Source organism: Cryptotermes secundus, unplaced genomic scaffold, assembly GCF_002891405.2.
Source record: "Cryptotermes secundus unplaced genomic scaffold, Csec_1.0 scaffold592, whole genome shotgun sequence".
Lineage (NCBI taxonomy): Eukaryota > Metazoa > Arthropoda > Insecta > Blattodea > Kalotermitidae > Cryptotermes > Cryptotermes secundus.
This window is the reverse complement of record NW_019734362.1, coordinates 420,347-437,103: the sequence shown is the minus strand read 5'-3', so window position 1 is coordinate 437,103 and position 16,757 is coordinate 420,347. Positions and strand designations below refer to the sequence as shown.

The 16,757-nt window shown below is 42.1% G+C and overlaps 1 protein-coding gene across 2 annotated transcripts in view; it reads left to right on the top strand.

Annotated features, from left to right (window-relative positions):
- The window catches only part of LOC111868879 (transient receptor potential cation channel trpm), a 77,282-nt gene that overhangs the window by 14,035 nt on the left and 46,490 nt on the right, over positions 1-16,757 (top strand). Inside the window, exon 2 of one of the 2 annotated variants that reach the window (XM_023859933.2) lies at positions 14,019-14,098. The exons of the other annotated variant lie outside the window; for it this stretch is intronic. Coding sequence (XP_023715701.1) covers positions 14,019-14,098 — 80 coding nt within the window. The remainder of the gene's footprint in view (positions 1-14,018; positions 14,099-16,757) is intronic. 2 annotated transcript variants of the gene reach the window in all.

The following is a 16,757-nucleotide window of genomic DNA, read 5'->3' as shown; positions in this document are numbered from 1 at the left end:
AAATTAGGCCAAGTTTCCCGCCCAAGTAGTTTCCAATTCCTCCGGTAGATGGGGGAAGTATCAGGTACCACTGCCAGAGGAGGGGGGACCGCTCTGACAGAAATGGACTAAAAGTATTAGATACCGCTGCAATGCAGAGGGTGGAAACCCTGCCAGAGGAGGGACGACCTCGCTGACAGAAAGGGACTAACTATTAGATACCACTGCCAGTAAGAGGTTGGAACCTCACTGGCAGAAAGGGGCTGATAGTAAGCACCAGTACCAGTAGGGTATGGAGACAGTAGAAATTAAACGGAGACGCACAATGGACCACTAACCGGTCTAAGTGCATGGGAAAACCCACCCCCTCAATACAGAATACGTATGTGCGATATATTGACCATGATGAAAGTGACATGAAGGAAGACATTTTAAGTATTTACCTACGCACACTATCAGCAGCGAAATTTTCAAAGTTTTTAAGGGTTTCGTTGAAGAGAGAGATCTCGAATGGAAAAATTGCGTTGGAGTTTGTAGTGATTGCGCTGGCTGTCTTACAGGCAGAAATTCGGGTTTAATCACTAAAATTATGGATATGGCGGTAATGACTTATTGTCAACGCATTGCTACATTCATAGGCTAAATCTGGCCTCAAAAAAAAAAGGCACCTGAGCTGAATGGAGTACTGTCTCAGTCTGCTAAAATAATTAATTATATAAAAACAGTGCTTGAAATATAAGACTGTTAGAAGCATTTTGCGATGAGATGGGCTCTGATCATCAAAATCTTCTTTTCCATTCGGAAGTTCGTTGGCGGTAGAGTTCTCAAGAAGTTATATGAACTCCGAAAGGAAGTTAAACTCTTTCTAATTGATAAGATATTGACTTATCCCATTATTTCCAGGATAAGAAATTCGTAGCCTGGCTAAAATATTTCAGCGACATTTTTTTACATGAACGAGTTGAATTTAAAATTTCAAGGTCAAGATACAACAATATTGAATGCTTGGAAAAAGATCGCTTCATTAAAAACAAACGCAAACTCCGGCTTCATATGATTGCAGAAGGAAACAATGAAATGTTTCAGTCAAACTCAGATTATATTACGGAAGCAGATGATTTCTGTCCACAGAATTCAGTTTCAGACATTGCAGCCAACTTGAAGATGTCGTTTGAAAAGTATTATCCCGAACATGAGGATCCCAGGATGCAAAATACGTTTATGTGGATTGTGATCCGTTTTGTTGAACATAGAAACATCCCTTTCCCAAAAAGAAACCCTTCAGCTTATTGAATTATCATCGGATAGAGCAGTGTTCCGCAACATTTTTCTACTCGCGGCAGACCATGAATTATCCAAGACTCAACACGGCACACTAAAATGTTATTCCCCTCAAAAAACGCATGATATCAAACAATTTATATAAATACGTAGCGTGATCAACTTATTATTATAATATTATTATATTGTTATTATCATTAAACAGAAATCGACTCGTGCATTTATTAAATTTAATGAACTTCAATTCACTGTAGAGTGTAGAAAATACTCTTCTATTACTATTAAAGTAAATACAGCAATTCTCCTCATACCTTCAACGTGATACATGCGCCTGCGTAGCTGCACACAGGCGACTGATCAGTGGTGGAATCGTTGACAACGCAAGTCTCATTTCTTCATCGATGGATTTGAGCCGCTCCCTCTTTAATTTCAGTTAACGCCGAGAAGCCCAGTTCACACAAACATGTAGTTGAAAATGGCAATAACACATTAACTGCCATCTCGGAGATAGCCGGGTTTCCACTCCTTATTGCCAACCAAAACGTATCCAAAGGCACTTCGAGAAGTTTTAGTTTCAATGTTCTGTCTGCTTTTAAATCTGCGAGTTTCTCTTGTATATTAATCGGAAATGTTCTGAATTCACAACAAATGGATCACGAACCCAGACGAATCTTCTACACTCTCTCCAAAATACTTATAGAATTTCTGCTGCAGCACTTCTAAATGTTCTTTAATTGTGTCCATCACAACTTTGTTGCCGTCAGCAAGTGGCCATACAGTCGGGGACATCTCAAACGACCCATCTGTAATTCTCTAACTAGCAACCAAAATTTGCGAACTACTTCAGAGCACAGCTGTGATAGAACTGAAACAATTGTAAAACGCGGGATCTCTACTCTTCAAACGGAAGAAGTGACATGGAATTCAGGTGGAAAGTTAGATCCATGCTAGAGAAGTCTAAGTCTTCCAGACCTAACATGACCACGAAGGAACTGACGACATCCCACAAGACTTAACAAGGAAATTAGAATTCTTCGAGCAGACAAAGGCAACTGCACAGTGGTTTTGGACGAATCCGAATACAAGGATAAGTTAAACACGTTGCTAGATTCCGGGGTTTACGAAACCCTGCCCAAAGACCCTACAGCTAAGGTGGAGAGGAAAGTACAGAAACTCCTTTCTAAATATAAAACCACTCTTCCGACCGATCTTAAACACAAGCTGACTCCATACCACAGCAAACCTCCACATCTGTATGGTCTGCCCAAGATTCACAAAGCGGGTATTCCTCTGAGGCCTATAGTAAGTTCGATTGGTTCTCCTTGCTATGCACTGGCCGGCTTTCTCCATAAGATACTCAGTCCTTTTACTGGTAAATCCGACTCTTTCGTTAAGAATTCCACCCACTTCGTTCAGTTATTAAAGACTGTTAACCTTCATTCTCAAGATACTCTCGTTGGCTTTGACGTTGTCAGTCTCTTCACTAATGTACCAATCGACGAGGTCCTACAAATCATTGAAAACAAACTCCACGACGATGTCACACTGACGGAACGGTCTGTCTTGCAGGTCGGAGCCATCATGGAGCTGCTGGAAGTCTGTTTGAGAACCACCTATTTTCAGGTCGACGACAAGATCTTCCAACAGAAAGATGGCATGCCTATGGGAAATTCTCTCACCCTTCGTTAGCAACATCTTCATGGAGCATTTTGAAAAACTAGCTCTTGACTCAGCACCGTACAAACCATCGTTGTGGCTGCGATACGTGGATGACACTTTTGTAGTCTGGCCTCATGGTCCAGAGAGATTACAGAATTTCTTCGACCACCTCAACAGTTTAAGGCCTTCCATCTGCTTCACTGTGGAAACAGAGTCAGACAATGCGATCTCTTTTCTGGACGTTCTGGTCATCAGGGAAGATACGGCACTCGCCACACAGGTCTACAGGAAAGACACCCACACTGGCCAGTACCTCAACTTCAATTCTAACCATCCGCCACATGTAAAAAGAGGCTTAATTAAAAGTCTCCACGACAGAGCCTCCACCATATGCCAAGATCGACGAGATTTTGTCAAAGAAATTAACAACCTGAGACACGATCTTCAGTTGAACGGTTATCCCAAAAGCTTCATTGACTCGGTCATTAATTCCAAGGGCAGTAGTCCGAAGAAAGAGGAAAACCCTCTGTGTTCTGTATATATTCCATATGTGAAGGGTGTTTCTGAAAAGTTTAAACGGATAGGTAATCGATATAATATTAGGATCATCTTCCGTACGAAACACACTCTTAGGAACTCCCTTATGAAAACCAGACCGAAAAGAGATCCGCAACAGACGGCACAGTGCGTCTGTAGCATTCCCTGTGAATGTGGCAGAAGCTACATTGGCGAAACAGGCAGACCTCTGGCCGTGCGGCTCCGGGAACATAGGCATAACCTCAAAGAAGGTCTTCTAGAAAAATCTAAACTAGCTCAACATGCCTGTGAATAGGGACATAGAATAGGCTGGGACGAAGCTAAGATTTTGGATATTGAAAGCCACATCAGATATAGGAAATACAAGGAAGCGGCCAATATGGCATGCTCGGCCAACCCAATTAGCCAACCCAGTTTGGACTTTTCTCCCAATTGCATCCCCATTATCAGCAATGAAGTCACCAATTCACATAGAAGATCTGTATGACGTGATATATGTTTTTATTGATTTCTATTAAGTTCTAAATTAGATAGAAATGATTTACTCCATTGTTGACGCTAGTTACACACTATTAGCTTTTTACTAGTTCTCCTTTCTATTCCATGCCGTGGTGTCATGGACCTGGTTATTAGTTGGGTTTCGTGACATAAATTTCTACGGCTCTATCTATCTTGGTTCCACGCTTGTATGTGTTTGGAACAATTTGTTATGTATATTTTTCTTATTAGCTCTCATGGACTTAGCCTGGTCTCAGGTATTTATAACATTTGTGTTTTGTGATCTGGGTTCCAGTGATTGAGGCTAGCTTTTTCTAAGGGACCCAACAGATTTTTCCCTCACCTGATGACGGAAACAGATCCAGTTTCCAAAACGTTGTGTTTTTTCTTAGTTATCTTAAAAACCAGGACGATGGATAAAGTCCGAAAATGCAATATCTCTGTGTGTTATACACCATCGTCAGAATCCTAGAGTAACTATAAATATTTGGAATATGTATGTGACTATCAGTGTTTCGCCGACAAGGTGACTTCCTTCTGCTATTTCCCCTACTCAACTGACCTGTATGATGAGTTACAATATATACATATTTTTCTCACTACCTTTTTTTTCAAACCAACATCATTAAAATCAATTTAATAATACGAGGAGCGTTCCGTATATAATTCCACGTATTTTTTAAATGAAAACTACAAGAGATACAGAAAGCTTAATAACGCAGGTAAATAGAACAAGATTTCAGCTACTTACAGTTATTTTTCCACGTAATAACCACCATTCGTTACGCACTTTTGCCATCGATGAACAAGAGCCTGTATGCCGCGTCCGTAAAAGTCTGCGCCAGCAGAGGCTAGCCACTTTCTTACAGCTGCAATGACAGCAAAGTTATCTTGAAAGTGTTGCGCACGTAGTCCATCTTTCATAGGCCCAAAGAGATGGAAGTGTGAAGGTGCTAAATCGGGGCTATAAGGTGGATGTGGTAGGACAGTCCAGCCAAACTTTGCAATGTGCGCGGTGGTCGCCAAACTGGTATGGGGCCTAGCGTTATCGTGTTGCAAGCGAAAGGTTGTCTGCTTCTCTGGCCTGACTCGGGGAAATGCGGGCTTTCAGCGTAGTCAGCGTCGTCTTGTAGCGTTCAGAAATGACAGTCTCACCAGGCTCCAGGAAATTCAACAAAATCACACACCGCCTATCCCAAAGGGCCGTGCACATCATTTTCCCTGCCGATGGCTGTCTTGAACTTCTTTTTTTCTTGGGGAATCCGGATGTCGCCACTACATGGACTGTCTTTTGGTTTTCAGCTCGTGGTGGTGACACCACGTCTCATCTCCGGTGACAATGCTGTCCAGCAACTTGTCAACTTCAGCCTCAAACTGGTGCAACAGTCCTGAGAGGCTTCCATTCGATGAGTTTTGTGGTCCTGTGTAAGCATCCGCGGGAACCACCTGGAACAAACTTTGCGATAATCCAGCTTCCCCAACATCGTTTCGAATGCATTACAGTCGATATTAAGCCGTGCACACAGTTCCCTGGTCGTTATCCGCCGATCAGTATGGATAAGCTGATCGAGGTGCTGTTCATTGTGAGGATTGGCAGCTGAGCAGGGTCGCCCAGGGCGTGGTTTGTCGTCCACTTCACTTTCGCCACTGTTGAAACTCACTACCCTCCGCCTCGCTGTTCTGACATCGACTGTATGGTCTCCGTACACCTTTAGCAAGCGTCGATGGATGTCAATGGGTTCAATTGTTCGGCAGTGAGAAATTCAATAACACATCTCTGTTTCGTACGCACTTCTATGTCAGACGCCATTTTGGTAGACTGCTCTGCTGTCGCTATCTGTCGCACGACAACCAAACTAACAGTACATTGGCGAGAAGGTTCAAACTTTACTTAAACACCACCAACATCCAGCTCAGACGTTACATATTAACACAAAAAAAATAAGAGACATTATATACGGAAAGCCCTTCATACAATAATTAGTTTTATATTGAATGGTATACGAGTAAATTATTGGTGATCAGAAAGGGATATGTCAATGAAAGTTACCACAAATTAATTTAAAAATGTTTGCTTGAGGAAAATACAATATGATATAGGATTGAAATAGTCCAGTGATTGATAACTAATTTAAACGTAGTTTCATACTTGTTGACATGCCACACCGTGTACTTAAATGTACTAATACTCTTCATGATTATACCAAGATTAATTATTAATACTTACGTTAGTTAAATGTATGAACTTAAAAAACTTTGGATGGGTATTGACGAGTAAATTTGTTGTGACAGAGTCTCGTCTTATAAAAAAAATTACGGTCCACGGTCTCACGGAGGTTGAGAACCACTACTCTAGTGGCATGATATGCGTACCAAGTTTCACGACGATCGGTTCAGACGTTCAATTAATATTACACATATCACTTTAACGGTTTTCGAGGCTGTAGTGTTGGTGATATTCAGAGTGATTTTCGAAGAACATTGTTGACATTGCGTCTGGTGGCATGATATACCTATCACATTTCCAGAAGCTTGGTTCAGATATTCATGTAATTTTCTGGGTATTACCTCACCAATTTCTGACGCTACAGTGTTCGTATTATTGGAGGAACGATTTATAAATTACGCCTGGAGATTGCTTCGTGTGGCATGACATGCACAGTGTGTCCAGATTCTCTTAGGACTGTGTTCGTTAAAAATACAAGACGTGAATTATTTTCAAAATTTCACTCTTTTTATCCAAAATAGTCTCCTTCTGAATCAATACATAGCTGGAATCGATTGAAAAGTTTTCGGAAACAGTCACTGTACTCCTTTTGTGGAATCGCATTTATAGCTGCGGTACATTCCCTTTGGATGTCTTGGATAGTGTCGTGACGGTCTCCTTTTATCATCAATTTAACTTCTGGGAACAATCAGAAATCTGCTGGAGCCAAATCTGGCGAATACGGAGGATGATCAAGGACTGTGATCCATTTTCTGGCCAAAAAATCGCGCACGATCTTTGATTTGTGGGGTGGGGCATTGTCATGGAGGAGCGGCCAGGAACCTAGCTCTCGATATTCAGGTAGAATTCGAAGAGTTCTCGCCCACAAATGATTGAGGACTCCGAAATAATAATCAGAATTCACTGTTTGACCTTATGGCCGAAATTCCTTTGGAATCTAAGAAAACGGTTAGCAGTGTCTTTACTCGACTCTTTTGCATGCACACTTTCTTTGGTTTCGGCTTCTTTGGGCTCAACCACGCTGCACTCTGCCGCTTTGTGAGAGGCTCATATTGAAAACATGTCTCGTTACCAGTAACAGTCGATTTTATAAATTTTATATCACTTTAGGCCGACCGTAGCATGTCTTTGCAGTGTTCCACTCTGGCATGTTTCTCATCGCCTGACAGCGCGCGCGGTACCAACCGCGCACACACCTTCCGTTTGCCCAAATCCTCAGTCAAAATTTGATGCACAGTACTTTTTGGTATTCCCAAAAGCTCTTCGATGAGTCTTGCAGAAACACATCTGTCTGATTCAGAATTTCGGTCACTTTTCTTCAGTGCGACTTGTTCTCGGCTTTGATGCACGTGAAGCATCTTCAGTGTCCTCCCTGCCGTCATGAAATAGAGCATACCATCGAAACATGTTCGAGCGACTCAAACAGTCACTACCGTACACACTTTTCGTCCTTTCGTACGCTTCTCCGACTGTTTTGCCTAACTTCAAACAAAAGTGGATGTTGGCTCTCCGTTCAGCCGCCATTTTCCGACTAGCGTCAGAACAGTACTGTTACATTGAAGGTCAGAACACATGATGCAGCGATGCTTGCACTTTGAAATTATAGACAACCACAGCTGAAACTTCAATAATCTTAAACGCAGCAACTCCCCAACACATGGNGCAGGAAAAAAAAAAAAAAAAAAAATAGTACTAACGGATCCTGGACACACCGTGTACATACCAAATTTCATTAAGATTGGTATGGGCGTTCTAGCCTCAGAAATTGGAAAGGCCGTAATGTTGGCATTGCTAATAGGGGATATTTATGAAGTACGCCTTTGCGATAGGCTCAGTTGGTGTGATATTATCACATGTTTTAGTGACTATAGACGGGTTTTGGATTGGATTATAGGATTTATTGCACTTACATACTCAACTCGTAACTACAAGATACAGTACTATCTCTGATCTACACACTTTACAAATAACCTTTACACACAGACTAGGGTACTTCGTCTTCACTAGTCGTATCCTGGCAACAGATTTATAACAGTCTCACTAATAAGAAGAAAGCAGTCTTCTGGGATTTGGCACCGTGTATATGTGGTGTTAACCGACGTTTCGGAGGAACGTATCGCCTCCATCTTCAGGGTAGAAGAAAAAATATAAGAAATCTGCAAGCGAAGAGACCGCGAGAATCGGTAAAAGCAGACTGAAGATGGAGGCGATACGTTCCTCCGAAACGTCGGTTAAAACCACATATACACGGTGCCAAATCGCAGAAGACTGCTTTCTTCATAGTCACCGCCGTGAAAGCTTCAAATCTTACATAGTCTCACTAATGTTTTCAAACCACACGCTAACTCTTAACTAAATCTTTGCCATCTCTTCTCAATCACCTTTGACTACTGTCCCCAGAGACTCCCTCAAATATCCTTGAGACTAACGGTCAGTCAGTCAGTCAGTCAGTCAGTCAGTCAGTCAGTCAGTCTTCGTGTCGAGCCCAGTCTGGGGCTTACGGCAAGATATTTATTACTGTTTGAAAGTTTTTGTATTTTTTTATTTTGTACCCTCTCTGACCCGAGGACGGGTCTGTCTTTTGTCCTAGTCATTGCCTGCAGTAGTAAGTCATTTGTTATAATGTAAAAGATATTTACATTTTACATGTTAAGCATGTTAATAAATGTGTGTAAAAATATATATATATAGGGCCTCTGTCAGTCCAGGCTCAGTACACCAGATTGTGCCTTATTTGTAGCAGCTTCCGCTACAACGGCAGTCTAGTCACTTGAATGGACGTAAGTTTAAGCCTCTTATACTTTCTATGTCGGGGTATTTCTTGCCCAATATGGCGAATATTTTCTTTATCATGAATTTGTATGACTTCCGCTTGTTGCCTACATAATTTTGTTATATAATCATACACGTACGGAATTTTGAAAGCCATGTGTAAGTCGCGAACCGGTATGTGCCTTGGAAAATTGCTAATGGTGCGGAGAACCTTGTTTTGTAGGCGCTGCAATTTCATTAGATGAGTGTCTGCCGCGAATTCCCAGGCTGGACTAGCATAAGTCGTTACAGATCTAATGAGAGCTTTGTGGAGGGTCAGCTTAATGTTAGCGCTTAATCGCTCATTTTTTGAATAGGGAATACTATTTCATAAATATTCTGAAGGCTTAGCTTCGATCATTTCTATGTGCAGTCTCCATGTAACCCTCCTATCAAAGATTACACCGAGATTTTTTTTATTTGTTTCATTTTTGGTCTGTCACACTAACAGTTACAATTATAAAAGACAAGCCCGTCCAGTGTGACTATTTCAATTTTCTCACTTTATGATTCACTAGCCTTACATGTTTCGATCCATTTGGATCATCTTCAGATGCACCAAACACTTGTTAGAAACCACTATCACAACAGTTGTCATATCAATTACACATGAATTGCCAAGTACACAGTGTTCCGTCTATCAGTCACAGCAGCCTTTCTGGTTATAGAAATATTAACGTTGTTTTAAAGTTTTAAAAACTTTGTTCAAAATTAAAATTCATATACCTTACGGTTCGTGTCAATAATCCCTATTGTCTCTCTTCTAGGTGGTCGATGTTGTGCCGCCTATGCAACTTGAGTAGGGATCACTTAGTAGGGGGTGGAGTCCAGCTGGGTCCCCTCGGCACGGCGGCCACTGATTGGCCTATTGACTGACAGATGGAACATTGTGTACTTGGCAATACATGTGTAATTGATATGACAACTGTTGTGATAGTGGTTTCTAAAAAGTGTTTGGTGCCTCTGAAGATGATCCAAATGGATCGAAACATGTAAGGCTAGTGAATCGTCAAGTGAGAAAACTGAAATAGTCACACTGAACGGACTTGTCTTTTACAATTGTTACACCGAGATGTTTTACAATTCTTCCAGCACGCCTTGGATCCTCGTTATATAGCTTCGGGGCGGATCCAACAGAAAACATCATTTCCATAGTTATAGCCCAACAGTACCTCGATTGTTGCTTCCTTATTCGTTGCCGCAGCAACCTGTTGACTGAGTCGTTGCCTAGCAATGCAAGTCTACTCTGGTTTTCAGGCATCGTATCTCAATATACATAGTATACACATCACATTTCATAAAGATTGATATATATGTTCAGAAGTTGGTATGAGGGATGTACATAGAATCACAGGCAGGAAGATGGCGGAAAACCATACATTCAGTTCTTGGAAAATAGTGGAAGTAGGCTAAAAATCGATTCAAAACAGATCCCTGACTTAACCACTTTCATCCGTTTGATATGTATTATTTTATTGTATTAATGGCGAACAATGACGGGAACTAGCACATTGTTAATACGTGACAGTAAAGAATAAAGACGGCTCAGCTAAATCACCACCGTGCTTCGGGAACACCAATCGATAGTAGGGATGGCCACTGTCCAGCTCCCAGAAATGCTCATACCGCACAGGAGAACAAGAATCCGCCATATTCCGAAGGATTTTAGCATTTTTTCATTCTTTTTTATGGTGTTAAAGTGGTGCCTATGTTGAAAATAAAGCACAGTGCGTTGTAGCATTGTTAGTTTGTCATCGCGTCTGTTGCACAAGAGAAAAACTAGGAATATGTAACCAGGAAACAGACTAGCATTGTTTCGTCATTACACTAATTTATTGAAACTTGATATAAACTCTTTACCATAGAAACCAATTTTTCATAGTCTGAGACTAATTTGAAGAACGTACATGTACTAAGTGGATATTAGTTGTTGGAGACGGATGTGCGATTTATACATGCACGTGTGAAATAAAAATGGAAGCGGTCAGACATCGTATACATGAACGCAATTTAAGGAGGGCCCATTTTGCCCCTTACGTGAGTATTTAATCCAAACAAAGTAAGGTATTTCTTTTAGTGGGTGGTGGAGTCCAGCTGGGTCCACTCGGCATGGCGGCCACTGATTGGCCTATTGTACCTGCCCCGGGTGATTATGATGATGGAGAATTTGGCGGAATGAAGATTGGCAAGGGAAACCGAAGTGCTCGGATAAATCCTGCCCCAGCGCCACTTTGTCCACCACAAATCCCGCTTGACCAGACCCGGGCTCGAACCCGGGCCGCTGCTGTGGGAAGCCAGCGACTAACCGCTTGAGCTATGGCGCGGCCTAAGTAAGACATTCTGCACGGCTTCAGTAGGCAAGATACAAGACTTGCTCTATTTCCTACGTGATTCCTTTTGTTTTCTTTTCATGGTCTAATCCTCCAGCCTGAAGATTCAGGGGAAATGTTCCAAAGACACTTCGGTTAATTTCCTAACAATTATTATTCCGAATGCTTTCTGCATCCAACAAAGAAATTCTTACACGTATATTCACGATGGTAACGCTATATACAGCTTGCCTTGTCAATAATATCTCTTCACTTTCCACCCTCAAAATTGTGCTCACACCTTCCATCAGTTTCAATCAAGAAAGGAAACTAAAATTACTTACAATGATTCATTTAAAAAGTTCTTTAACCACATATGCGATGTGTCTTATTTCTCAGCGTCCCTACAATTTTCGCATGAACGAAGTATCTGAACTCTTCTTACTCCTCCCACAGTGAACACAATACCTCACATATAATATTACCAACAAAAATTCAAATTCATAAATCTGTGTACAACCACGGGTTTCCGTTTGTAACTAATTTTATCAAGTTGTGTATCCACGGCGGCTTTAGCCAACTGTCCCTATTTTTAAAGTAGGTGCTGTATATCTGTGTATCCCGCTACAGTTGCTAGGGGGAAGCTCAGTACACACATTCTACATTATCACCCAGTAGTTTTACATCATCGGCGTAGACCAACAGTTGATGTGTCCCGTTTAATTTCAGTCCCACCTGGTTTCCCTGGACCTTCCTAATTGCATATTCTAAGGCAAAGTTGAAAAGGAGTGTCGATAAAGCATCTCATTCGTACACATGAAACAATAGAAGAATCTTTGTGCGTGTCATTTTTATCAAAGGAAAGTAGACTATTAGTTCTTCCCAAACTTCTCCCATGGGGAGGTTGGGTCGAATATCTCCACCGTAACCCTGCGAGTCGTAGGAGGCGAAGAGGAACCCTGTGCTTAGGGGTATAACCTGGCCACCCTGTTCCTGGAGGATAAAAACACAGGAATCTGGCCCTGCAGATTGTGGGAGTCTCGAATCTGAGACAGGAAAATGTGATCATGAGTCCCGTGGGACTCGGCAATTGTAAACGACAGACCCATCCTGTTATCAGAGAGGATGTTACGTAAGGACTTTAACACCAAATGTTCAGTTGGAAAACACAATTACGAGTATTGTACGTGGGTCTCAAGGGATTTGTCGCCAAGACGAACTGATTGGCGGTAAACCGCCAGTCGTTAAGCAACTCTTACTCTAATTTGTAGAGTTTGTACGTGGAAAGGTGCGCGTAGTTTCTAACCACATTTCATGGGAAGGGGTTTGAATGGCATCACAATTTCTCATAATGCCAGGAGAGGAGTTTTTCAGAAACGTAACCTGGCGGATGGCACATTGGTGTAGTACAAAACCTATTTTCTTGTACGGATGTGAAACTTGTTTTTCAACACTAATGGCAGCACAAAGATTGCAGGAGTCTGAGAAAAATAGATGTGAGGAGAATGGTTACACCTAAGAGCATCATTAATACGAATTAGGAGATTTAAATAGGATATGTAGAGGTAAGGGTAAAGTTGTGCCGATGACTGTGGTCGCAAGCTCTAAATCATGAACTGTCTTCGCTCTCTCGAATGGTGGGATCGTGGGTTCGAATCCCACTCAAGGCATGGATGTCTGTGTGCGTTTATTCTATGTGTAGGTAGCGGCCTTGCGACTGGCTGATCCCCTGTCCAAGGAGCCCTGCCGACCATATAAAGAAACATGAAAACCCGCTAAGGTCCAACAAAAGGAATATAGAGCCATAGATAGATAGAGATAAAATTGTTTCTATCCATAACTAATGGAGAAAAACGCCATGAAGACGTATGGTGGCCGAAGGTATAGCTCTACCGTTCTTGGCCTTGGCTCCAGGTGGAGGTCAATGGTCAGCTTCACCCCTCTGTCACTTTACTCACCCGAAGGGAACCCCCTGCACACATGAGTGGGCCCCGAGAGCCGGTCTAGACGCTATAGAAAAGAGAAAAACTTTTCATCTCTCGGGAATTGGCCGTCCAGCCCATGACCCATCACAATACCGACTGAGCTATCGCGCCTCTTAGATAAGATATCTAGCATACGGGAATAACATAAATCAGTTTCTACTTTTGTTTACTCTGCAATTACACGCTCATTGAAGGAAAACGATATATATAGCTTTATGTGCTACGACATTGAGGGTTGAACGGAAAGTTTAGACTTCGGGCTGTCAGCGGACTTTTGTTATTGAATGTCACCATATTGTTGCGCCATGATGTAGCAGTGAGGTAAACCTCGAACACCCAGTGAATGTAATTGGTCGTCATTATTTTCCGTTGCTTCCTAAGGGAAAGTAAAGGTACGTAATGTCCTTGTGCGTGTCTCCCATATCGTGTACTAACGGCAAATTTTCATGAAACTTGGTGAAGTTGAATCCTGTCCCATAATTTTAATTCCCTGCTGACATGCGAACGTCTGGCGATGGACCAATACTAACGCTCTACCGTAGGCTCCCGATGCTTTGCATAGGAAATATGTGTAGGTCCTTTATGAGCATTTTTTGTGCAGCGTAGAATAAATAACACGGTGGCGAGCTGAAACTCGTTCGCTTTGATGGCATAAACGAATGGGATGAGAAATTTGGTACTGGGGCATCTTGATCATGTTTATATCTGACAGTTTCTGCTGTTTTGTTGTAGGCCTCGCAGTCCTGGATAGCTTCAAATTTGAAGAAACGAGAATGTATCAAGTTCGTAGCAACCTCAGAAGATGAGAACAGGTAAGCACTCTCAAGGTGAATAAGAAGAGTGTAACTGGACAGACACGTTGTGAAGAAGGACGGAAGGAGCGACTTGATAATGTGTAATTTGACTAGTCCTTGAGTTATGACTCTTTTCAACCGCGTTGTTCTAGCAAGGAGGTTTCAACTGTTGGGACACCCGTACATCCAACACAGTGTCAATTAACTTCGGGTACATTTTATATGTGGGACACGCACTAGCGTATTTGGTCGAGGCACTATGCTACAAGCTGGAAGGTCGCGGGTTTGATTCCCGATAAGGTCATTTCATTTTTTTCAATTGATCTAATCCTTCAAACCGCACTATAGCCCTGAGGTCGACTCAACCACTAAAAGAAATGGGTCTTCCTGGGTATAAAGGGCGGTCAGACGGCTCCTACAGCTGACAATCTCACCTCCATCTGTGAATCGACTGTCTAGAAAATGTGGGAGCCTCGACGTCTCACACCCCAACAGGTCTCCACAGCCTGTTGCAGGGATAGTTTTACCTTTCTCATTTTATATGTAGCATGAAATCCTAATTAAGACAGATGTCTTCTGGAATGTGACCGTGATTGATTTTGTGGTTGGTTACCAATGTGCCAGAAGGACTCTGCCTTTGTTTTTCCCCTCGGGATGAAGGCAGCAAGTTCCACTAGAACATTATTAAACCTCCACCGTACTCTTGGTCACCGTATTCCGGAAGACGACAAACTTAATATTCTTTGCTGTAAGAACAAAAACATCCATTTTCTCTAAAACTTTCTTCCTCGGTCTCTGGTCTCGTTTCTAGGGGAGCATGCATGAAGTGATAACGAATCCTGGAGATAACTTGCAAAACGAAAAGTGTTATAAGATCCTGACCTGATTGTGGAATAACTGGCCGATTTGTAATTGTTTTCAATGAAGTCCTTATGCGAAATACTGCAAATTACTCTTTTAACCTGCGTTCATATAGACGTTTGATCCCATAGGGCTGGAGTCAGTGCGCAGTTTAGGACGTTAAATGTAGAGGATTTGGAAGGATATGATTGAGATGGATTCAGCTCTGAGGATGTAGGAATTTCGCAAAATTCGATTCACTTTATCTCTCTGGCTTTACAGCCCTTTGAACCTCGGTCGCTTGTTTCAGTTTCATAATCCTATATATAGTCGGTATGACTCCTTGGTCGGGGGATCAGCCCGTCACAAGGCTTCTGTCTACACACAGAACAACACAAACAGAATAAACGCACACAGACATCCATGCCTCGGGTGGGATTCGAACCCACGATCACGGAGTCCGAGCGGGCGTAGACGGTTCATGCCTTAAACCGCAAGGCCACTGTGACCGGCCTGCGATTCACTTCAGAGTTCTGATTGTTTGATTCAACGAATACGAAGACTACATAGATTTTTTTTATATTTATCCTTTTCTCGGGTTACCGTCATGGAAACCATGTAGCTGAATATGCTGGATACCCTCATTTTCCCATAATTTGTAGAAAAGGAAGTTTAAAGTTTTCCAACAAGACGGTGCACCGCTTCCCTTTGGTAACTTTGTTCTAGCTGCTTTAATGAAAAATTTGCATGTTGTGTGGGTAGAGGTGTTCCTGCCTCAGAGGTCCTCTCCTCACCATAGTTTCGGGAATCCATTGCGTTTTGTTACCTTAGGTACACGTACATACAGGTGAACTCCTCTACATGTGGCCCTAAAATTTCGAATAGCGAGGCCAATTATGAAGCAAAACATTTATAACAACCCAAGAAGCAAGTACGAAAACTGTCACCCGTAAACTGTGTTCCCAGATCGTGCTGCTGCCGCTCCATTTATTTACTTACTTACTCATGGAGCTGAGCCTTTCTGGAGAAGCCGCCATTTCTGCAGCTACTCAAGAATTTCCCAGCATTTTATGGAACCCAAAGGTTCATTACCGTGTTTACAAGAGCCCTCCACTGGCCCCTATCCTGAGCCAGATCAATCCAATCCATACCATCCCACCCTATCTCTCTAAGATCCATTTTAATATTGTTCATCTACCTACGCCTTGGTCTTCCCAGTGGTCTCTTTCCTTCTGGTTTTCCCACCAATATCCAATATGCATTCCTCGTCTCTCCCATTCGTGCTACATGCCTTGTCCACCTCATTCTCCTTGACTTGGTCATTCTAATTATATAATAAGGGAAAGCGCACAATGTGCATAAAGTAATTGTTTTCTATTCGCGACTGTATTCGGTTATTGATGTGGTTAAGTTTTTGCATATGGTAATGTGGTATCTACTGCACTTTTTATCACAGTGTTTACACACACACGCGTCATTTGCTTCGTGGAAACGTTCGTTCTTGCATATCTTGTGGTGGAATCCGTGTGTTGCCAACCTAGTAATTGTGTGTCGTAATTTTCTGTTGGGTCCTGTCCAGGTTCTGTCAGTCATTGCATCAGTGCTGTAGAACTCTTCCCATATTTCCTCTCTTTTTTGTTTTCTTTCTTTGATAACTTCCTCTGAGTTTTTTGTGCTTGGCAGTTGATATCTAAGTTCTTCTATTAGGAAATTTTCCTTGCAGAGTTCGTATGTTAGTCTGGATTGTGTGTTCTTAGGAAGCCCTAGCGCTAGTTTAAGGTATCTTGCCTTCACTTGTTCCATTTTCCGCAGGTTTTGTTTGGATAGTTTTTCCCAG